Source organism: Chanodichthys erythropterus, chromosome 21 (genome assembly GCF_024489055.1).
Source record: "Chanodichthys erythropterus isolate Z2021 chromosome 21, ASM2448905v1, whole genome shotgun sequence".
NCBI classification, from domain to species: domain Eukaryota; kingdom Metazoa; phylum Chordata; class Actinopteri; order Cypriniformes; family Xenocyprididae; genus Chanodichthys; species Chanodichthys erythropterus.
The window spans coordinates 18366201-18391509 of record NC_090241.1 but is presented as its reverse complement, the minus strand read 5'-3'; the positions used below and the strand labels follow the sequence as shown (position 1 = coordinate 18391509).

The following is a 25309-nucleotide window of genomic DNA, read 5'->3' as shown; positions in this document are numbered from 1 at the left end:
CATTCCTGTATGTGATGCAGTGCCATCTAAGGGCCCGAAGATCACGGGCATCCAGTGTGGTTTTCCGGCCTTAACCCTTACGCACAGAGATTGTTCCAGATTCTCTGAGTCTTTGGATGATATTATGCACTGTAGATGATCATAACTTCAAACTCTTTGTAATTTTTCTCTGAGAAACTCCTTTCTGATATTGCTCCACTACTTTTCGCCACAGCATTGGGGGAATTGGTGATCCTCTGCCCATCTTGACTTCTGAGAGACACTGCCACTCTGAGAAGCTCTTTTTATACCCATGTTGCCAATTGACCTAATAAGTTGCAAATTGGTCCTCCAGCTGTTCCTTATATGTACATTTAACTTTTCCGGCCTCTTATTGTTACCTGTCCCAACTTTTTTGGAATGTGTAGCTCTCATGAAATCCAAAATGAGCCAATATTTGGCATTACATTTCAAAATGTCTCACTTTCAACATTTGATATGTTATCTATATTCTATTGTGAATAAAATATAAGTTTATGAGATTTGTAAATTATTGCACTCCTTTTTTATTCACAATTTGTACAGTGTCCCAACTTTTTTGTAATCGGGTTTGTACATCAATATGCCAGCTGTGGCACTAGTCAGCTTTGGGGTGGCAAGACTCATTTTTAAGGTGGCAGCTGCCATCCCGTGCCACCTCTGTGGCCACGCCCCTGCCTCACAGCCAGTGGAAAAGAATCAGGACGGGACTCAGACAGAAATCATATTAATGGATTAGATTATTAACATTACTGTAGTATGAAGCAAAGCAGGGCGAGAGCTGTCGGAGATGAACGAGGTTGCTGGAGAGATTTCTAATGAGACTAACGCGACATGCCCATGCTTCGTGAGTAGTGGAGCTCTTAGTCTTTTTATGCCGCAGTCGCCGCTTCTGCTTTTTCCGGTCAAGTGACAGTTTTATCATATTAGATACATTTGACTGTGTTGAAAATTATGTTATGACTTTACTCTGTGCGTTCGCTCGGCGGCTGCTGTGATACACTTGTTGCACACTGCAGAAGATCGTTTTTAGAATACCATATTAATAAATGCTGGGTGGCTTGTGTTGAAAAATAAATGACATGCAATTAATTTTAAAATGTATTGTATGATGGAGAAAATGCTGTATTAGCCATTTGACAAAATAGTTTTTTCTCTGAGGCATGGTACTCTCAGAAAACTAGATTTAAACAATAAGACTAAATGTGTTAAGTTATATAACAATAATTCGTTTTCTGTCTATAAATGTAACCAAACCGTTGTTCCTTGTCTAATAAAACATAATATATTAAAGCGTCTTTGGATTTTCTATGGTTTCTACAAAATAAAACTGGAAACTGAGGGTAATGCAGATATGACACCATTGATGGCGACTCCGGGCCATGTCCCGTATCCTTGGTTAAAATTGTGATTTTCTCATGATTTACAAATATTTGGAAACATGTGGGATATTGTAAGTACTCAACTGAACAAAATATGTAACACTGGCCTAGTGGTTTTTGGATATTTTACTGCAAAAAATTTACATATTGTGCCTTTAAAACACACAAATAAATTTGACATTCAAAGTTAGCAAAGTTCTCATTAATTAATAATAAAAAATGTAGATCAATAATTGTTTTAGAATCAGACCATGATTTCCATAATTGTAATTTGTGAGGTGCCTAAACATTCCCACCCCTAGTGTTTCGTGTTTTACACGTGCGTAAAAGATTGTGTATAGTGCAATTTTTTGTACACAAGCTCACGACATTTGTACCACATGGTTGAAGTCCTCATGCTGAGCAACTTTGCCTCTAGGACCGCCTCTGTCCATTGAATTGTTTGTTAAATATTGGAGATTATTTCAAAATCCACCTTTGGCAAACTAGTACTAGGTTTTTGGCTCAACCTTGATAACTGTTAAAAAGCTTTAAAACCCATATATTTCTTATGGTAAATTACCTGTATTGGCTGTAAATGGTCTTTTCCATCTATGATCGAGATGGTTACAGGCTTGCTAAATAAAACACAATACCTTTTTTACGCATGTGATTAAAGGCCTTTAAGCATTTGAACCCCGATAATTGCTGATAGCAATAACAGCTATATTTTCTTTCTTTTTCTTTTTTACCAGAGCATAATTTACCTGGAGTCAACAATATTTAAAATAGTCTAGTGACCACCACTGTACAGCTTTCTGGCAGAGCACGAGCTGAACAATTTTTAAACCAGAAAAAAAGGGGCTTGGAGAAAAGTGGACTTTCTCTGGTGTATTAAAGCAGACCTGTTCTGTAATATACTGTATATATTAATAGAAATGAAGATCCCATGCAACCAGTTCTTTTCAGAATCATAAATGTCACAGATTAAAACACCTACTGACCTTTAAAGCAGACTCTGTGTAGAAGATGATAAAGGAACGGCAAAAAGCACTTAGTCTGGTTATGCCTTTTGAAACTTGCAAAGCATTCCTAGCATCCCGCTCCTATCAGGGCAATTAATGGCCCACCACACACCTCCATTACAGCCATCTTCTATAAAGGGCCGTCCCCAGAAGCTATATGAGGCTATACAGCAATGATATATAGCCCCACTCACTCCCAATCATATCAAACAGGGCAGTTAGCTTATGTAGCCAACACCACCCCTTTCATTTGATGTCATCAATCACAATGGACAAACCACAGGGAAATGGGGCACAATGGACCATTAAGCAGAGAGGGTCAGAAAAAAACACTAATTTTGTTAACTACCTTCAGGCCATTGTTTTTGACAGGAAAGACAGAGAGAGTCATAAGAAAATGTTTTAATGTAGCTGGGGCAAAAACAAAGGAACACAAAACCATTCCAATTAAGAAAAACACAGACAGACCCTGTTCCAAATAGAGCACTTAATGTTGACTTACAGGGTTCACGCATCCATGAACTCGAACATGATCATACGGTGTCACATTTGTCATTTTACATTTCAGAAGGGTGAGCATGAGCATCCCCACTTTGCAGCTGCTAGCATAACACAACTAGTGTTAAGTGTTAGCTAACATATTTTTAGCTACTATTGTTAGTTACAACATCTTTTAAGTTCTTTCTCATTCAGCTCTCTGCCTCTTTACAGTTCAAATTTCAGTGTTCAATGTTTTTGTTTACCTGGGAATCTTACTTGCGGATCTTTCTTTACTTCCTGAAGTAGGCTACATTTTAGCAAGTGTTGGGGGTAACGCATTAGAAGCATCTTGAGATGCATAGTTACATTACTTTTTCAATTTCCAAAATATCTAAGCTACATTTTCAAATAAGTAACACAAGTTACTTTTTTACATTTATTGACTGACAGCTCTCCCGTTCTCATGTTGAGAGAAATAAAATGCAGTGTGCGCTGTGTGAATGACTATTATTGTAGTTCGAGACTAAATGTGAACATGCATTTACTCATCCCACTTGCACGAAAACATTCCGTATTCCTCAAAATGTATAACAACAGTGAAATGCAATCTTAGAATTTTACTCAAACCTGTAACAATTAACTATATTAAATTACACAAATATACTTTATGTATTTAATTTTACTTTATTAACCAATTTCTTTCCTGCTGACCTTCTTATTCAACCATACTAATAAGCAAAAATTACTTTAGATTACATTTAGAGAGAAGAGTGTTGAACTTCCTTCTCCTGTATCCTATTCTTCTTTAATCCAGAATGGCAGCACAGCTGAAAGGTTTGTTTGAGCTTTGCCCTCTACTGTACAGGCGTAAATATGCATATCATTTGCCTGAGACTTATTTATTTCACTTTTGGTGTGAAAGGGACTTAACATTTGCCAAAAAGGAGGGAACGGAGACATTATGTTGATACTGATGTAATGGGGTCTCGTCTAGGAGTCCACTCACCTCCAAGTGGTACAAAATGAGCCAATGGGAACTGGCCAGTGAGATTTTACATGCCGGATTCTACCCACCCAGCACAGCCGGGTATAATTAGGACCAGCATACTCATTTTCATTCATATTTTGCTGAAGCAATATGAGGCTGAGGCAATATGCCGAGACAATGATCCTGGTCATTCAGTGATGGATCAGTGCTATGGCAAGGGGATGTAACGTCACTGTTCCCTTCTTCAAGGAACAGGGGTTACAATAGTAACCTAGACGTTCCCATTCAGTCAGTCACATTCAACGTTACGTCGATACTGTCGTAATGTGGTCCCAGTGGAAAACGCCATAGCAACTGAACTGTGTTACGAGTGTTGGAGATGCAGATGCTGGCAAGCAACGTTGCAAGTGCTACTCACAAACGTCGTAACCTACCCAAGGTCTGAAGTAAGCAGAGAAAAGTTCTCCATATCAAGGGGCCTTACTCAGGTAATGGTCAAAGCTGCTGTTCCTTACCCCAGGAAAGAATGCTTCGGAACTCAATTCCCACATTTCAGCCATGACCAACACTAAGGAAGTTTTCCCAGTCCCTAGGGAGGGAAACGCTACAGAGACCACACCCTGCCCGAAGGGAGGTAAAGTTTGAAAATACACATATGGACTGACCCATGTGGCAGTACTACATATGGAAGATCTCTGAGGTAGGTCCTACCTAGCCAGGGAGGAAACGCTACAGCACAGAGACAGGGCAGAGCAGCCTAGGGAAAGACACAGGTTTACCGTCATGGAAACCGTACCATGGACAATACACATATGGGATTACCCGCAGGGAATTGCATCGAATGGTCATCTAGCCAAGTAAAAGGTCTGACGTCGGATGCCTCTGCTGCGTCTGACTGACGCAAGATGCTGGAGGAACTCCACAGGGTTCGCCATCTGGGTAACTGAACTGAGGAGCAGAATAAGCGTTCAGATCCCCTCCTTGGAGGGAAATGGCGTGGAAAGCGAGAACCTGTGGCTATCTACTTGTAGACAGCACACAGGAGGACACCGGTTCCACTCGGAGATTATAAAATCTAGCGAATGTGTTCGGTGTTGCCCAGCCCGCAGCTCTGCAAATGTCTGCCAGAGAGGCGCCATAAGCCAATGCCCAGGAGGATGCAACATCCCAAATGGAGTGAGCTCTCACTCCAAGGGGGCACGGCTTGCCTTGGGACTGGTACACCAAGGCAATGGCATCCACTAACCAGTGGGCCAACCTCTGTTTGGAGACAGCCTTTCCCTTCTGCTGACCTCCAAAATCAGACAAGAGCTGCTCTGAGCCTCTGAAGCTTTGCATGAGGTACTTTTATTTTTATTAGTCATTTTATTTATCCTCCTGGCACCTCTCAGGAACCTGATGATCAGGTTGTGCTTTCCTAGTGACCTGCCACCGACCACACCGTGATGTGCTGCAATGGTGGCCACATAGACCTTCAAGGTGGAGGGGGACAGCCTCCGTTCCAAGCCATCTTGAAAGAAGGAGAGCATAGAGCTCACCAGGTATTTACGGGGGTCTTCCTGGAAGGAATGTGGGTGGGATGTGGGTCGGGATGTGGGTGCCATATGGTGCCCCATCCCTGAGAAAGCAGGTCCTTCCTCAGGGGAATCCGTCAGGGAGGGGCTGCCACGAGAAGCATCAGCTCTGGGGACCAGGTCTGGTTGGGCCAGTAAGGTGCACATAGTAAGACCTGCTCCTCGTCCTCCCTGACCTTGCACAGAGTCTGTGCGAGAAGTCTCACTGGGGGAAACGCATATTTGCGTAGGGCCCAGGGCCAGCTGTGTGCCAGTGCATCCGTGCCGAGGGTCCCCTCGGTCAGGGAGTAAAACAACTGGCAGTGAGCGGACTCCTGGGAGGCAAACAGCTCCACCTGTGTGTCCCTGAATCGGTTCCAAATCAGCTGGACCACCTGGGGGTGGAGTCTTCATTCCCCCGGGAGCGTGAGCTGTAGTGAGAGCACGTCGGCTACACGATTGTGCTCGCCCGGGATGTAAATAGCGCATAGTGACCTGAGCCGCCGCTGACTCCAGAGGAGGAGATGGCGGACGAGTTGTGACATAGGAGCGTAGACCGGACCAGTAAATGCTTGTCGTGCAGCAATGGTTGAAAATGGCACAGGGCAAAGAGTACTGCAAGCAACTCGAGGCAATTGATATGCCACCACAGATTTGGTCCTGTCCAGGAGCCCGAAGCTGCATGCCCGTTGCATATGGCACCCCAGCAGGTGGTGGAGGCATCTGCCTGGACACTAAGGAAACCTCGGCCCGTAGAAAACAACATCTATAATGAAACTTCATATTCTTACAAATTATAGCAATGAAAGACTGTTACAACAAATGACTATAATTAACTAATAATTATAATTAACTAATATAATTAACTGATAATTATTATAATTATTATTATCCACACATGTTGAATATTGCATTATTTACACAAGAGTTCAATTTCGTCCTGGAAAGAACTTGACACCCTGCAATTCTTCAATCAATATTTGAGACATTATTTTGCAATTACCTCTGCAAGGTAATCAGTTTAACTAATGTTGCTGTTATTGGAGAAATAAATAAGAAAATTTCAGTATTGATCGTAATCTCAGATGAATGCAGCTCCCTGCTCTAGACAGTCAAAATCAAAAGTGCAAACAAACATGTGCTTCAGTCACACACACACACACACACACACACACACACACACACACACACACACACACACACACACACACACACACACACACACACACACACACACACACACACGTGTAACAATGTAAAGGCTTGGAAATTATCTCAATTTGTAATGGAGACTGGAACAAGTCAGCTCCACGTCTGGTGCCAATAATATGTTGTGTCAGAGATTTAGTGTCTTTTAGTGTTGTACTGTCAGTGTTGAGCTCCTTTGAAACAGTGATACATGGCTTTAAGAAGAATGAAGGCTTAGTGTCCAGTACATCTGATTGAACAATGCACAATAATATAGCTCATTCTTAGTTTTGAATAATGACAGTATAAGCCTCATGTTCAAGTTTCAAACTGTAACTGTAAAATGGAGAGACTCTAAATTCTAAATGGATGACTTAGGTTTGAGGCAGTTGTAAAATAAACACACCTGTGGCTGCACATTCAATATTAATGCACAATAGTAATATAGTTCAATTTTAGGACAATGCATTATATTACTTGGTGGAAGAATTCTTTTCGTATCAAATCATCTTGATAATTATCAACAATAATTTTAACTCTTTATTGAACTTTGATATTTTATTATCAAAGTGCAGGGGTTTTCAAACTGGGGTCCAGAGACCCACAGGGGGCCACAAGAGGGTGCTACGGGGTATGTGGTAAATTAATAAAAAGGCTTTCCATTAATGGAATTTTTTAATATTTAATTTTTTCAAATTTACTGAAATATATTTTGAATTACATATTTCTTTTTTTAAATTTTTAATCAGTTTTATTTGACGCAATCATTATTTGAATTTGCTAATTTGAATGTTACATATTTTTATTTTTATTTTTTTATTTTTTTTTATGTCAAACATCCCTTACCTGCACTAAAATAACTTTAATGCAGTGAACTGTAATGTACTGTAATGAGTGGCTCACTGCTTTATTTTAAATAAAAAAAGACTGTTGAAATAAAAAAAACTCATAAAAAAACAATTTTATCTGAAAGCACTAAGACTATTTTATAATATGACATCTCTATCGCTAAAATCATACTTAAAGATACATAATAAGTAAGAATTTTGTACTTGACTAATTACACGAGACTTGACAAAACGATGCAAAGCTTGATCATTCTAACAGAAGAGAGAAAGGATGACTGAACGACTAGCATAGTCTGTGATCCAGTCAGACAGAGCTGACGCTAACATACATAAACACACACACACCTCAGCCCACACAACACGCACAGAGTGCTGTACGCACTTCCGGCTCTCAGAGAGAGAGAAAACACAGCAGAGCTCAGCGTCACATCTGATCTCTCCCACCTCGGTGCTTAGTCATCCTGAATCATGCTTTTAACTGCACCTCAGAAGAGAAATCCGAAAGAACACAGAGCGTTTCTCACACCCACACACAGTGACCGCTCATTCCGCTGACAGAACAAGGTGGTGAGGTAAAACATACCTGTTTGACGTTGTAGCCCGTCTTGGCACTGGTCTCGATAAACATCACACTCAGCTCTTTGGCCCGCTGCTCGCCTTCTTCAATCGTGATTTGCCTGTGAAAAGGTTGAAGATTTTAATTCATTTATTTAAGTTGAATAAGTTTATTTATGAAATATTATTGCACTGTGATGACCACTTCTAAAAAAAAACATGAATTTCCATGCCGGTTTAGTGCTGGTCTGGATGCTAGACCAGCATAGCCATACTGATCAGTAGCAAAAAATTATGGTCAACCGACATAGTCTTTCTGGTAAAGCTGGTTGACAAAGGTGATCTTGCTGGTTAAGCTAATCAGGAAGAATACTTTTTGTACGACTTTATTCAACAATTTCGCCCACCAGTGGTGAACCACTGAAATCAAGTGACTTTCACGCTCTGAACCACCGATTTGAAACAAAATATTTGTAAAGCTTCGTAGCTTCATGAACCAAAAATGAAAATAATGTCATTAATTACTCATCCTCATGTCGTTCCACACCCGTAAGACCTTCGTTTATCTTCAGAACACAAATTAAGATATTCTGATGAAATCAGAAGTGAGGCTCAGTGAGGCCTCTATCGGCAGCAATGTCACCGAACTTCGGAGTTCGGAGTGCCAAAGTCATGTGATTTCAGTAAACAAGACTTTGTTTACGTGATCCGAACCACTGATTCAAAACAAAAGATTCGTAAAGCTTCGAAGCAGTGTTTTGAAATCGTCCATCACTAGATATTGTTGAAAAGACGTTATTTTGTTTTTTGGTGCAAAAAAAGTATTCTCATCACATTATAATATTAAGGTAGAACCATTGTACTCACATGAACTGTTTTAATTATGTCTTTAGTAGCTTTCTGGATCGTGAGAGGTTCAGTGACATTGCTGGCAACAGAAGCCTCACTGAGCCATCGGATTTCATCAAAAATATCTTAATTTGTGTTCTGAAGATAAACAAAGGTCTTAGGGGTGTAGAACGACACAAGGGTGAGTAATTAATGACATACTTTTCATTTTTGGGTGAACTACCCCTTTAAGATAAATGGGGATGGGCTAAAAGATACTTTCTCCAGACATCCACGGTGGGGACATCAGAATCGAAAACACAACACTTGCTGGTGACCAGCTATACTGGTCTTGGCCGGAGGGGTACCATGAAGAACAATAGCAAAGAAACAGAGGCCACATATGACGGCAAATAATCCTTCTGCCAGTAATGGCAACCAATTTCACGAGAAAGTCAAGCCTTTATAGTAGACCAACAAGATTTATGAAAACAGCAATAATGGAAATGTGGTATTTGATAAAGTGGTTAGTGGGTCACAGATTATGGGTGAAGTATTATCAGACAGCACAGGCTCTGAGACAACAGCATCAGTCATCGCCTCCCTCCCTCAGATCTACTAACTCTAATTAATTGATGTTGAAACTGATTAATCGCACAGAGGGAAGGCCCATTAATTAAGCCTCATTTGTATGACACACTTGTGACAATAATCCATGTCTGTGACACCGAAGCATGTTTGTGTACGTATGTGACAAAGTTTGTGAGGTGGTTGAGAGAAATGAGTAGGCTGAAGAGGAGACTAGCTGTATCTCAGAGCAGTGGGACGTGAATAGGACATGCTGTATTTAAGCCACTGAGCTCTGTCTGCTGGGACAGCCGTGATGTAACCACCTAAACTCTTTTGTTCTCTTCACAGACAGGAGCTCAGAGACATAAGTGAGTTTATTTAACTCGTGAATTACATTCCTGGTTCACTGCTTCTCAAAGCACACAGCACATTCTCTGTAAATGGTGCCATTTCTGCCCCCAAGACATATAATTACAATGAAACTTAATGACATTATTTGATTAGATTTAATGATATTTAGTATGTCATTCAAAAAGTAAATTATAAAATAATACTAAAATGTTGTAATTGTTTTTCACCTGAATATGAGCCATTTTGCATAATCTCACTGATCAACATTACAGTTTACATTTACATTGTAAAAAAAAAAAAAAAAAATCTATTTCAAATAAATGTTGTTCTTTTGAACTTTCTATTTACCAAATAATCCTGAAAAGAAATGTATCACTTTCCACACAAATATTAAGCAGCACAACCGTTTTCAACATTGATAATAATAAAAAAAAAAAGTTTCTTGAGCAGCAAATAAGCATATTAGAATGATATCTGAAGGATCATGTGACACTGAAGACTGGAGTAATGATGCTGAAAATTCAGATTTGCCATCACAGGAATAAATTATATTTTAAAATATATTACAATAGTTATTTTAAACTGTAATAATATTTCATAATATTTTAAGAATTAAATGTGTGTGATATTAAAAATATCACACAGACTTAATGTATAATACTTTAAGAATCAGAATCTCTCACGCGCACACACACACACACACACACACACACACACACACACACACACACACACACACACACACACACACACACACACACACACACACACACACACACACGCACACACTCATGAAATGTCCTCATATTTCATGTTTACATCGTAATACCAGTATAATACCAATGTCATTATACAAATTTGTGTCCTCATAAATCACAAAAATGCACACACACACACAAAATACATGTCAGCATGCCGTCTGTCCATGCCACCGATTGCTCAGTAATTTCATTTACTACCAGCAACATTTATAGCACTAGTTTGATAATTAAGGATATGCAACTGTGATTTTCTTCCATTTCAGAGTCTTAGAGATAACATGGTTTCTTCAGAGATGCAGTCCTCAATTTCTAATCCAGGTTCATCCATGGCATAACTATGAAGTTCCCCGCCCCAGTGTGCTTTAAACTGTTTTTCACTTTTCAACTAAAACCCTCAGGGAAGGCAAAGGATGTCAGCCCAGTTTAAATTTAAAATAAATAAATAAATAAAGTGACAAAACATAACAGACATCATAATTCTTTACATCTAAATCAAATAAATGAATTAAAAAACAACAAAAGGACTCCAAATCTGACCCTGAATCCATCTCTTTCTGATAACTGTGCCCTCACAGTAGCCACAAACTAAATATTTTGATATTCACGTCACAAAATGTGGAATTAAGCAGAAGTTATTAATGTTGATGGAGCAGAATATCTTGTCAGCCTAAATCTCCTGCCTTCTCTGGTACATCTTCCGGCCATTAATGTTTTATCCGGTGCTATCTTAAGCTCACAGAAACAGCACACACAGCTTTAGCATGTGTCTCCGCCTTTATTCTTAAAAGCTGTTGTGATTACATTCAGGAGTTTTAAAGTACTCACTTCACTAACTCATTCATTCCTTTATACTCTATGAAATGGTGAATATTTTGTTAAATCTTGGTCATTTTTTTCTGTTTAACAGCATTCAGCACTGCTCTCTGGTACATATTGACCTTGAAATATTTGATTACCTGTGCTTTTCCAAACAACGCATTTTCTTTTTTCAAGTCGATAGTAAATTGATTGTGTTTGACACTTTATATTGATGTATACTACTAGGTTGGGCTGAATGTGTCTCTTTTTGTTTGGTATTGGCTCAAGGGTAGGTAATCTCAGCTGACATCATGTAGGGTGTCTGGAAGAGTGCAGTACCATCTGTTCCTCTGACAGAACAAACATCCTCTGGACCGAAATTCATGCAATACACCCACACTGACTTTAAATCTGATATTCCAATAATATTACAGTATAAGATGATTTGTTGCGAAAATAGTCTCTATTGGTTACACACACACACCTCTGATTCACTATCCTTGTAGGGACTCGATTTTCCTGTGTATTAACCATGTAATAGATTTTATACCGTATAAAACTGCATATTCTATCCTCTACCCTTTCCCCTACCCCTAAACCATACCCATCACAGAAAACTTTCTGAATTTTTACATTTTCAAAAAAACAAAACAAAAAAAACCCCATCATTTAGTATGTTTATTAATCCATTTCCCCCATGGGGACTGCTGGCTGGTCCCCACAATGTAGGTGATCTCAGTTTTACTATCACAATGTAATATAAACCTGTACACACACATTTTGGGGACTTTCTATAGGTGTAATGCATTTTACACTGAACAAACTGTATATTCTATCCCCCTACACTGCCCCTGCCCCTGCCCCTAAACCTACCCATCACAGGAAACTGTCTGCATTTTTACATTTTTAAAAAAACATCATTTAGTATGTTTATAAATCCATTTACCTACATACCGCTGGCTGGTCCCCACAATGTAGGTGGTCTCAGGTTTATATTACATTGTGGGGACATTTGGTATATACCAGTTTTTCTCAACTATATACCAGTTTTTCTCAACACTGGGTCGGAGTGTGTAGTCAAAGAAACAACAACAACAAAAATGTTAAATGTTTTTCTGATGCAACACTTTTGATTTTGAAAGATGTGCATGAAAGCTGTTGACTCTTCTGTCAGACGCAGTTTAAGTAAAGAGTGCCTGAGAAAAATGTGTTGTCCTGATTCAGTATTTGCTGTCAGATAAGGTGATGTTGTCAGGATATATGTCAGTGTCATTATTAATGCTATTTTCATGTCTTGTTACAAAATAAATAAATAAATAAATAAATCTCACTTCAGAAAAATGAACTTTACTGTCCTGTCAGACATTAACAATGTGCACACAGTGTTTCACTTCACTATATATAAAGAGCAAATGAAATTACGAGGATGCAACTTTGTAGTTATATTGTCAATAAATAAGTTATGAAATGACCAAAAAGTATAGCCTACCAATAAATTACGTAGCTGGTACATTGTGTGTTAGCTGGAAACATTTTGTATACAGGTATGATGTTCATTCTATATTCATTAGGATCAGTGTCCAAATGTTTATCATGACAACTGTATATTTTCACTTTGTGTTATTTTCTATATTTTTGATGACTCTGGTGGCTCATACCAACTTAATAACTTTATTGTATTAACAAACTAGCTTGGGACTGTTATTTAAAAGCCTTACCGTATAATGGCTAAACAAGTTGAGAATCACTGCTATATACCATATATACAGTCAAACCAAAATTTATTCAGACACCTTGAAAATTTCATTCATTAATACAGTTTATTCACTATACTGTAGTTTAAAAAAAAAATGGTAATAAAATATGACAAGATATAGAGTTAAACTTTGTCAGAAAAAAAATTCTCAATTATTTCAGATAACACTTATGCAAAACATGGTCAGGTCAAAATGTCTGAATAATTTTTGGTTCCAAATCTTTATACATTTTACTGGTAGTCCACTGTATGAAGAATTTTTGGGTATAATATGTCACAGTTTACTTTATTTTGCTATCCTCACTTACATAAATGAACTATAGTGTCCTGCACCCTCTAGTAAAAATATATCAAAAATATCAAACATGTCTGAATCATTTTTGGTCTGACTGTGGTCAGAATTTAATTAAAGATTAAAAGATCCTTTTAATCTTTAATTCATAAAATTAGCAAAAATCTAACCTTTCATGTGTTTTGGAGAAAAACATTTATTTCATAATGTGATTTTCCCCCCACTTTCAGTTCTTTTCCTTCAAAGAAAGGTTACATTTTTGCTAATTTTACTAATTAAAGCTCTTTGATAATATTTACCAAGGGTGCCAATAATTCTGACCACCACTGTATATATATATTAAAGGGATAGTTCACCCAAAAATGACTCACCCATGATAGTTCACCTCAAAAATGACTCAAAAATGACTCACAAAATTTACTCACCCTCAAGCCATCCTAGGTGTATATGACTATCTTCTTTCAGACAAACACAATAAAAGGCCTTCTGAAGTGAAGCGATGCTTTTTTGTAAGGAAAATATCCATATTTAAAACTTTGCAATTCAAAAAACTAGTTTCCGGTGGTCGACCGTACGCAGAATGCGCAAGTCGACTTGCGGCGGAAGAGTATCCTTTGACCCGACGCAAAACGTAATGACGAACACGGAGGCACAGAGGATAGAGCAAAACAAATCACCGGTCATGGATTAAGTCTAAAACAATCATTTTTAAAGAGAAATTTTCGATATAAGAGGCACAGACCTATTTGTTTGCGTCTAAGCTTATTTTTTACTTCAAAATGCAGCCCCCCCATTCACAACCATTATAAACCTTGGAGGACTAAGGATATTTTTAAATATATCTCTGATTGTGTTCATCTGAAAGAAGATAGTCAACAACACCAAGGAAGGCTTGAGGGTGAGTAAATCATGGGATAATTTTCATTTTTGGATGAACTATCCCTTTAAATAGGCCAACAGAAATTATATATACACATATACAGTGGGAAATATTCTGACAGGTTGCTCACTCCTGACTTATTACTGGGTGCCATAGCAACAGTCTGACCCAAGGTTTTTAATATATTTCCTTTGCATGGACACACTCACTACACTGTGACAGAGGATCCGCCTCCAATTATTTAACTGCCGCCTCAGTCGTTCAATCGCCATTGCAGATCCAGACTTACAACAGGAGCAGATGGAAAAGAGTGCCTACAGTACACTACTTGCATTGTGTAATGAAGTGCACATGAAGTTAACTACACATTGTCATCACTGCCATAAAGGCAGTAGTACAGTAGTGTGTCTACAAGAGAATAATGAGTGCACAACATGTCTTCAAGATCCAGGTATGGAACTAACATCCAAGATTATGACTGCCAGACTCTGCATAACCTTTCACTTCCTCTGGCACAAAAATTACATGGCACTTTCTGCCATGCCACAAACACATTAATCCTCTCCAGGGCATTTTGCCACCATTAGAGAAATCCCACAGTGTCTGTCTTTTTTCACAATAACTAATTCAGTGGCATCTACTGTTCTGAAACTGCCTAAACCTAGTCTCTCATTCGAGAGCCAGTTATATTTCACTATCATGCAACAGAACAAGGACCGTTGTGTAACATCATGAAAAGTATCATTGAAAGGAATCACAGCTTTATAAGGCTCTACTTACCCTCCATGGTGTGATGGGAATTTAACAGTGTTATTGTCTTGTCATAATTTACTTACTTGGAAATATTGTATGAAATACTTTTATTGTGCTTTTTCTTCTTTTTGGTACTGAAATGTCTCCAATTACTTTCATTTTATGAAAGAGAGCAGCTCTGACATTTTACTAAAGGTCTCCTTTAGTGTTCCACGAAACAAAGAAAGTCTCGCAGGTTTATATTATATCAAAAAATTTTAAAAGCAGTTTCTTGTGCTTATAAAAGCTGCATTTATGTGATCAAAAAACAGTAAAACAGTAAGATGGGTGGAAACATACAGATTCAGGGGGCGGTAATATTAAAAAAAGATCCCTTTCCTACGTCACAAGGGGAGTGAAATCAGAACAGCTCAATTTTTCACATGCATGTAGAGAAAGGCTTACCAAAAGAAAGTTACTGGGTTGTCCTTTTTTACATTTTCTGTGCTGGTAGATGCACCAGAGACCTGATTACAGCACTTAAATACGGGAAAAGTCAGATTTTCATGATATGACCCTTTTAAAATGCAGTGTAATTCGCAAGATGCTGCAAAAGACGCGAATGCAATGGTCATATATGTCTAGCAAAAGTAGTGCATTTGAATGGAAAAATGTGTTCTTTGAATGAATGGCCCCTTACAGGTTTAAAAAGAAAAATGAGGGTCAGTCAGTGATGACAGGATTTCAGTTTCTGGGTGAACTATTCCCTTAAAATGCCAGACAGTGCCTCTCGTTTGGTCCTTCAGAAATGGACTGTGCAGACTGTATCTCAGCCTGTGTCAGAGAGCAGGGAGAGACACTGTGATTGGACTGGACATAGCTGCCCATCAGAAGACTCAAGACGAAATAACACACTGATTTTAAATAAAAACTGAAGGGGAATGCCTCCTTTGAACCACATTAACACATTAAGTGAATTCTTGGTAGGCAATGGCATGCCACCATACTAAACTCAATTTGCGAAATGAACAAACTGTACAGACTGAGAAAATGAAAGTTGATGGGTCTCCCCCCTCTCTTCCAGCATGTTAGCACAGAGCTAACTGGCTCCATTATTAGCCTGTTATTTTGTTACTGCAGCCACCTCCACCTTCACAGTCGTCGTGGAAACAAACTCTGCATAGTGCTCATAATAAAGCACATTGCAATAGCAAGAGATCAGCTCTACCTCAGCATGCAGTATTGATCACTATGGTGACATATTATAAACTATCAGAATTTCTTTCAAAAACTCCTTTTCTGCTAAGTCATGTTTACGCTCTGACCACAGAAATATATTATGAAACATATGAATAACAAAGTGACGCATTAACAAACTTAAAATACATTTTCAAGAAATAAAAGGAAATTCTAAAGATAAAATCCACTCGAATGACTTCTAAGTGCATTAGTATGCAAATTCCTCATATAATAGCAGATGGGATTAGATTAGATTCAACTTTAAGTACATAAACAATGAAATGACCTAATTAGAACTTCAAATTGTACTATATCATATATAAAAAAATTATAGTAAAAAGCAAATGATGCTTGATTTACAAATGTTAGTATAATGGAAATTAACACTGTAGTGGAGAAGAACTGATATAATTTGGTTCAGTAAAACATGTGAAGCAAGTAAGGAATAATTGACTCTGGGCCATTGGATTCTTAGAAAATAATGCACACCCGAGGTGGTAATGTGGCCACAATGCAAAAAAAAATTAATTATTATTTTCTAAGAATTCAATGGCCCAGAGTCAATTATTCCATTTATACTATGGATACCTCAACTCAAAACACTGTTCCGATGTTGCATTTTAAGACATTTGTCAGGTTTTTGTCCTTAAAACACTCATTGTCCATAAAACACTCAAACACTTACTGTAATATTTGTAATATTTCATAATGTTACTGTTTTTACTGTATTTTTGATCAAATAAATGCAGCCTAGGGATGCATAAGAGACTTCTTTCAAAAACATTACAAAATCGTACCAACCCCAAAGTAATTTATTTGCAAGCATTACATACAGTGTCCTCAAAAGTTGTAGACCTGTGGACTCCTAAGCCACACATAAAATGTACAAAATTCATTGCATTATATAAAATATAAAATCAAGTGGTATCTGCAAACAGATTTATAAAAAAAAATCAGGTTGTATTTAATTGTAATAACTTTTCTTGTTTCTAAAAAATAAAAACTGTTTTGTTTCTAAAAATTGTTCTGCTGTTTCAAAGTCCCCTAAGACTAAGAGCTGTGAATTAGTATGGATAACCTGGGCTTTGCTCAGAGGGTGCAATGGAGGATGAAAACTATAAAGGCAAGTTATTATTGAAGAAAAGAGAGGAAAAAATTGACCTCCCTTCGGGACACACACAGAGAGGAAAATGACAAGAGAGAGAGAGACTGAGCTGTATTTATCCTTAGCTCCCACGTCTCTGAATGACTGAGTAAGTGAAGCATAAAATGCCCATTTTATACAAAGGTTTAATTTGTTTGATGGAATGTTTCTCTGATCTGTTAGCTATGGTGAAGCATTCGACATTGAAATTTTATTTTTGAGAAAGATTTTAGACAGACCTGCTCCCATCCGCATGTTTTTACTAATGTTAGGGCCAATGGCTATAAATTCAGGCTTTGTACGGATTAAAACATGAGTGTGTTTCAGAAAGTGTTTCAAACAAAAGTGGATTGGGAGCAGCTCCTTTGAAATTGTACTTTCCAAAACACTACAAGCTACTCACATTTTAATGTAGATACAGTTAAGCTCACTGAAAAAAGTATTTCGCTAAATAACCAGCTAGTAACAAAACAAGTAACAAAAAAGTAACTAACTACATGCAAGAGGGAAATAACTTTTTAAATATACAAAAATTATTTTTTTTTAATACAGAAGTGTTGAGATATATTCTTACAATTTAAAATAACTGTTTTCTATTTTAAGACATTTTGAAATGTCATTTTACTGACCAGTCTTCAGTATCACATGATCCTTCAGAAATCATTTAAATATGCTGAGTTAATCAAGAAACATTTCTTATTATAATCAAAGTTGAAAAAAGTTGTACTGCTTAATATTTTGTTTACTGCTTAATACTGCTTTTTTTCAGGATTCTTTGATGAATTTAAAATAGAATTTTAACATTATTTTTTAACATTATAAATGTATTTACTGTTATTTCTGATTAATTTAATTTAACTTTGCTGAAAAACAGTATTAATTAAAAGTCTTACTGACCCCAAACTTTTGCATCATAGTGTTTTTATTTCCACTACTGTAAATCGAACAGTGAAATTAATGAAGTGAGTTTGTTTCACTCAAATAATAATGACAGTTCATTATACTTAAAGGTGCCCTAGAGCCAGTTTTTACAAGATGTAATATAAGTCTAAGGTGTCCCCTGAATGTGTCTGTGAAGTTTCAGCTCAAAATACCCCATAGATTTTTTTAAATTAATTTTTTTAACTGCCTATCCTATTTTGGGGCATCATTAACTATGCACCGATTCAGGCTGCGGCCCCTTTAAATCGCGCGCTCCCTGTCTCCCTCCTCTTTCTATGAGTTTGATAGTACTCCGTGGCTAAAGGGCTAACATTACACACTGTTGGAGAGATTTATAAAGAATTAAGTTGTTTTTATGCATTATACAGACTGCAAGTGTTTACAAATGAAAATAGCGACGACTCTTGTCTCCGTGAATACAGTAAGAAACAATGGTAACTTTAACCACATTTAACAGTACGTTATCAACATGTTAACGAAACATTTAGAAAGACAATTCACAAATATCACTAAAAATATCATGATATCATGGATCATGTCAGTTATTATCGCTCCATCTGCTATTTTTTGCTATAGTTCTTGCTTGCTTACCTAGTCTGATGATTCAGCTGTGCACATCCAGACATTAATACTGGCTGCCCTTTTCTAATGCTTTGAACATGAGCTGGCATATGCAAATATTGGGGGCGTACATATTAATGATCCCGACTGTTACATAACAGTCAGTTTTATGTTGAGATTCGCCTGTTTTTCTGAGGTCTTTTAAACAAATGAGATTTATATAAGAAGGAGGAAGCAATGGAGTTTGAAACTCAATGTATGTCTTTTCCATGTACTGAACTCTTGTTATTAAACTATGCCAAGGTAAATTCAATTTTTGATTCTAGGGCACCTTTAATAAAGTTCTGTGAACTCAAAATTTGATTGTAGTAAGCTGAACTTATTATGACTAAGTTGCAATTTCCAGCAGATTCCCAGAATACTTTGCATCAGACTGTATATAAGAATGTAAATAATCGTTCCCTTGGAATTATAAGGTTCTATCTGACATTTTTTTTTTTTTTTTTGTAAAAAATTGAGTTATTCACATATACTTATTCTGTAACTTATTTACATTATGTGAAGTTTTTTTCATTTTATCTACCTTTTGTGACTTTTTATTTGGAAAACAAAAAGGCCCTATCTACAAAGTCAAATGCAATGCTGCAAATACTTTAAAACTCAATATCTCAAAACTGCTCAGAATGAAGACAGAACCATATAATTCTAAGAGGACGAAATGTTGAAATTAAGTGTTATTTTGTTTGTTTTTGCACAAGATTAGCAGGGATACATAAGTTAGTGTTTAATGTTGTGTTATGTTGGGATTTACAGGATTTTTTTGTCATGTTAGTTTGGTAGCATTACCATTGTGGTGAAGAGTAGAGCTTGTGGTTGAGGATGGGCTGCAAAACTTTTAAGACCACATATACTGTATGTTGTTTGATTATATACATGCAAATATATAATGACAGTCTCTTTGATAGTTAATAGCTTGTGTTATTTGCTATCTAACATTTAGCCAAGATTTGAATGTGATGTTTATGTAAATGAACTGTATGTAATTAACATCACGATGAGTGGAGTGAGGCTGAGAACTGTGGGATGCCAGTGATGTGATTGTTAATGAGAGACACCTGTGCTTCACACTGGCCTTGCTTCGCTTCCACAGATCTCAGCTCCTCCTCACTTGACACAATAATGTTAAGTTCTACTAACTTAAAAATAAAGTTCGTTTATTTAAATATTTTGAGGCAACAAGTTTTCTCAAATGTTTTGAGTATTCTGAACTTATTTTACAGTGTGTCATCATTGCTTTGTACCAATGTTATTTTTTGCTTAATCTTACGTAAATTTATTACTTTGAGTTTGATGAACTTAAACCAGTTAAGGCAATCGGTTTCCTCAAACCATTTAAGTAGCTATAGAGTTGTTAAGACTTAGTTAGACTTACTACCCGAATTCAAACTGAATGAGTGAAATAAACTTAAAATCTTTAAGTTGACTTTACTCTATTGATTGACTAAACCAACACTAAAATATTAGTGAATTTAACTTAATGTATGTGAGTTTACAGTACTTATACTCATTGGTTTTAAAATTTAAATAGTTTTAGGAAATTGGTTTCCTCAAATGGTTTGAGTTACTGTAACATATCAGGTTTTACAGTCTATATATTAATATGCTATATCTAGAACGCTCAGTTATTCTGTATAATTGAGTCGAAACATGGTGATGAACAGCAGTATTTATCTAAATCTCAAATGGAGAGATTTAAATGGATTACAGATTTTTTTTTTCAACCACATCATTTACATGAACCATCCAGATGAATCAATTCACTAAAAATAACAATTCCCAACACTACACAGATCAAATATTTCCTTAATTCACTTGGCCCTGTAGACAAATACATATCAGTGTTATAGCGTTTCATCTCACAGTGTTATTGCAAATAGGTTGGAAAAAAAGCTTGTTATTTAAAATGTTCTATGCTACAGAAAAATGTAGTAAGTTAGTAATAGTTAAGCTTAAGTTAATAGTTATCATAGTTAGGCGACACTACTTTGACCTAGTTATTCCCCAACACTGTCAGGGTGAGATAATTTTGGGGCCTTCTCTAAACAATGTGTTATTTTTACATTGCTTCTTTACCTCTCCTCTTTCACACAAATACAAGGGGCTGCTCTCAAATTATCCGTCAGACTTCATTCCCAGAAGTCTAAAGTGAGAATAAAGGCTCCCTCCTTGTTTTTCAGAGAATCTCTTTAATGAAACTGTCAAGTTCGATTCACACTCTGGTGAGTGAAACAGCCTTGTTAAGCAGCTTAATAATAAAATCGTGCGAGAAAGAATGAGAGTGAGACAACTCACCTCTTATCTGCCAGATCTGTTTTGTTGCCCACCAGCATGATGATGACATCACTTCCTCTCTCCGTTCTCACATCATCGATCCATTTGGAAGTTTGTTGGAATGAATTCACATCTTTATAGAGAAAGAGAGAGAGAGAGTAGTAAGCAGAGTAGGGCAAACAGTGAAATAATCTATGTTACTAATTCTGTGATTGATACTTGCTGTTTAATGCGTTAAAAATAATTAATGCAATTAATGCAGTTTCCGTTTTTTCATTTCCTGAAGTAGCTATGCTTTGCCACATTTTTGGCTAGCATTACAGTATGATCAGGCTACCTGTATTCTGCTCACCAGGGGTGCGTTTGTCAAAAGCATTGTTAGCCAACTAACATCGCAAGTTCTGTCTTTACTAACATAGTTCAATGATTTGGTGTTTCCTGAAACCATAGTTTAAACGAACATTCGCAATCAACATTGCAATCACAAGCAAACTTGTGTGGTTGGAACGACAGCTTAAGTCATCTTGAGCAAAATAAGCAAGCTGACATTAAGTACAATGTATATCTTTTATTTCTAATATATACAAACGTCATTTACATATTTTAGTTTGTCAAGAGATTTTAAGCACCGTTTTTGAAGAGTGCGCATATGCGTATGTGATCTGGTACGTAAGAACGAGCCTATGATTGAATCTGTAAATAAAGCAAAATAACTGAGAAAAATTAAAATTAGTCCTCAGATGTCCATAATTTATAGCAAAAAAATCTATTAATTCGATCTCAAACGGATTCATTTAAAGATGTTATAACTCCACCACCTGCGTGACATCATTCAACAACATGTCTGAGTGACGTTTCGGGAAACAGTCATGACTAGCTAGTTGATTTGTTCAACAATACATCGTACTATGGCACCCCTGCACAGTGAAGCTAGCAAATGGCCTACTGAGGACAGTCCATATCCTTTTTGTTGAATACTGCTTTAAGTTCACAAATTAAAAGTTTTTATAATATTTTTAATGTCCTGTAATTGTTCATAAATGATAAATAAAAACAATATGATCATTTGTAGTTTAGGCTTGTATACTGTATTACACTATAATGTCAAATGGCTGTAATTTCTAATTAATAGAAACGTATTTTAATTTTAATGAATCCATTTATAGAAGCATCAGTATTGGTATCAGTGATACTGGCCTTCATATTAGTAAAAGTATGCAATTAAACAAATATTTAAAATATCAATTATTTAAAATACTGTCCTTGTTTCTACATTAATTTGGATATTCATTGTAAAAAAATAGATTTATGATTAATTACACATTTTAATTTATGTGTGATTAATTATAATTTTTTTAATTGGAATCCAGGGGGTGGAGACAGGTAGGTTTAGGAATATGTAAAGTGGGAGGATTTGGATCTGGATCCAGGGGGTGGAGATGGGTAGGTTTAGATCCAGGGGGTGGAGACGGGTAGGTTTAGGAATATGTAAAGTGGGAGGATTTGGATCTGGATCCAGGGGGAGGAGACGGGTAGGTTTAGATCCAGGGGGTGGAGAGGGGTAGGTTTAGGAATATGTAAAATGGGAGGATTTGGATCTGGATCCAACCTCGCCTCCTGGATCTCGTTTTCTTGCAAATTCTTCATTAAATGATGGGAATACAACAAAAGTTTATACTGCTGTTGTATTGCTGTGGTAATTTTAACCACTGACTCTTTACATCCTCATCCAAGGAAGTGTATACAAAGAGAGTTTGCTTTTGCAGCACAGAAAACAGCACCTTCTCAACGTACACGACACAAACCAAATACAGTGTTTGAGGATGGGTCAAAGTAGACATTGTTCGCAGGCAGCCAATGAAGACCACAGGCTGAAAGAAAGGCTGGAATTACTGATGACTCATTTCGGCAGTTCAGAATTGGTTCTTTCTCTTGGGAGAGAATAACTGCATTTATCGGTCACTTTGATCTTTGAAACTTTGCATACCTTTTACTTTCACAAACAGCTATATTACACACTGCATAAAAAGTAATATCTCATAAAGCATAATAGGGACACTTTAAATAATAACTTAGCCCGTAGTGATTAGATTTATAGGTTAGTTAAGGTTATATAATTCAATTAAAAACTAAAGTAATTGTATAGCAAAACTTTTGAAATATAATGGCAGATGGCTGCCCACATGGAAAGAACCTATATGTGGATATATGCGCATATATGAAACCGATATGCAGTGTATATGCACATATATGCTGCATATATGCACATATATGATAATATATATGCTGCATATATGCGTATATATACTGCCACATATAGGCAAAATTGAGGTGCATATATGTGCATATACAGGAAATATAGGTCTCCTGTATTGCTTCTTCATATCCACATAATAAGCCCTATACATACAAGATATGTCTTCTGTATAGCTAATGGCAGGATCTGGTCATTTTGTAGCTCATATCTCATGTTTGACTGTCATACATGATGCCTAGCTCATATTTTCTATTATCAAAGCAAAAACTAAGAATTAACGAAAAAAATTATGCAAGAACTTATGTATGTGCGAACACGTGAAATTGGTCCCACATGGAAAAAACCTATATAAACATATATGTTTCAATATAGGTTTTTAATATATGTGACATATATAAAATTGGCCATTTTCCTATATTATATGTACATATATGCACACATATATGTACATATAATATAGGAAAATGGCCAATTTTATATATGTCACATATATTAAAAACCTATATCAAAACCTATATTGAAACATATATGTTTATATAGGTTTTTTACATGTGGGTGGGTAGAGATTCTTTATGATTATGAGGTTTTATTATGGTATTTATTCCTGCTCATGTGCAGCCTGACATCAGTGAACCTGCCTCTGCTTCAAGGTGAAACTGACTTTGGTTGCTTTACCTATAAAATCAGGGTTTATATTTTCTGGTCATATCAATAGAGTCGTGTGCACAGCTAACTCTGGCTCTAGAAATCACACTGGGGCTTATGGATGATAAAACTGTCATCTATTTATTGTGAAAAATGACCTACAGCTGCTTCTTATATCTTTGGGGATGAATCTATCTGGTTATAGTGTTAAAGACAGACCTGTAATATACTTTACTGATAAAAAATCTCAAAATGGCAAATCCACAGCTGTAATCATGTTAACCACTTTGATTTTTTCCTCTTGGAAATGTGTTTTATAGCTAAAGAAGGTTTGATCATTGAAGTGTGTGTGTTACACTCACTTGTGATGTCATACACTACCACAGCTACAGTGGAGTCCCTTATGTAGCTTGGGATAAGGCTCCTAAAACGTTCCTGGCCTGCCGTGTCCCACAATTGCAACCGAACCTGGAAGTCAGAGATGCCCAACTGAACAGTCAAATTATTTAGCTTTTCAAACACATATACACACAATTACATAAACATATGTAGAGCCAAGCAAGAAGGGTGGATCAATATAACCTCATAAAACCACACCAAACTGCTCAGCTGAAGGTCATGAAATCATTTCTGGGTTATAAACTCACAGAAATCTCTAGACAATACAATCTATTTTCTTTATACATGAGCTTCCAGCTACATACTGCAACTGTCAGCAACCCAACTGGTATAATAAAAAAGCTTTTGAGATTCAATATGGTTTTATTAAAACTCTTCTCATTTTACATTGAATAGACAGAAGACTAGTGCATTTGATTTACTGCTGTGTTAGAACATAGTAGACTGCTTACCGTTCTGTCCTCCAAATACATGGTTTTTGACAGGAAGTCGATTCCAATTGTCGCCTGTTATGACAGAATGAAAACATTATGTAAGAACAAAATGAAATCAGATGCTGAAACTGAGTGGAAATATGACTGTTTCTGTGCATGGCAAATATAAATGTGTTCTTGATATCATCCTGAGAATCAGAAAATGTGGTCTAGATTAGAACAGATAGCCGTTACGTTCTGCCTGTCAGTTTGATGCGGGTAATAACTGCTATAAACGATCACTCTGTTCTGGGAACTGCTTCTCTTTATGATATATTACACATTTTACACTGTCAGAGTGTGGCTCCTGACCATCAGTTCAGAAAACAACATA

At 36.7% G+C, this 25309-nt stretch overlaps 1 protein-coding gene across 5 annotated transcripts in view; it reads right to left on the bottom strand.

Annotated features, from left to right (window-relative positions):
* The window catches only part of rab6ba (RAB6B, member RAS oncogene family a), a 131209-nt gene that overhangs the window by 20117 nt on the left and 85783 nt on the right, over positions 1-25309 (bottom strand). For 4 of the 5 annotated variants that reach the window (XR_010893403.1, XM_067373123.1, XM_067373121.1 and 1 more), the window contains exons 3-6: positions 24955-25008; positions 24466-24592; positions 21223-21334; positions 8045-8138 (exon numbers count right to left, since the gene is read on the bottom strand). Coding sequence is in view for 4 of the 5 variants with exons in the window: in XM_067373123.1 (XP_067229224.1) it covers positions 8045-8138; positions 21223-21334; positions 24466-24592; positions 24955-25008 (387 nt within the window). In the remaining variant the exon portion in view is untranslated. The remainder of the gene's footprint in view (positions 1-8044; positions 8139-21222; positions 21335-24465; positions 24593-24954; positions 25009-25309) is intronic. The other variant, XM_067373124.1, reaches the window with a different exon arrangement.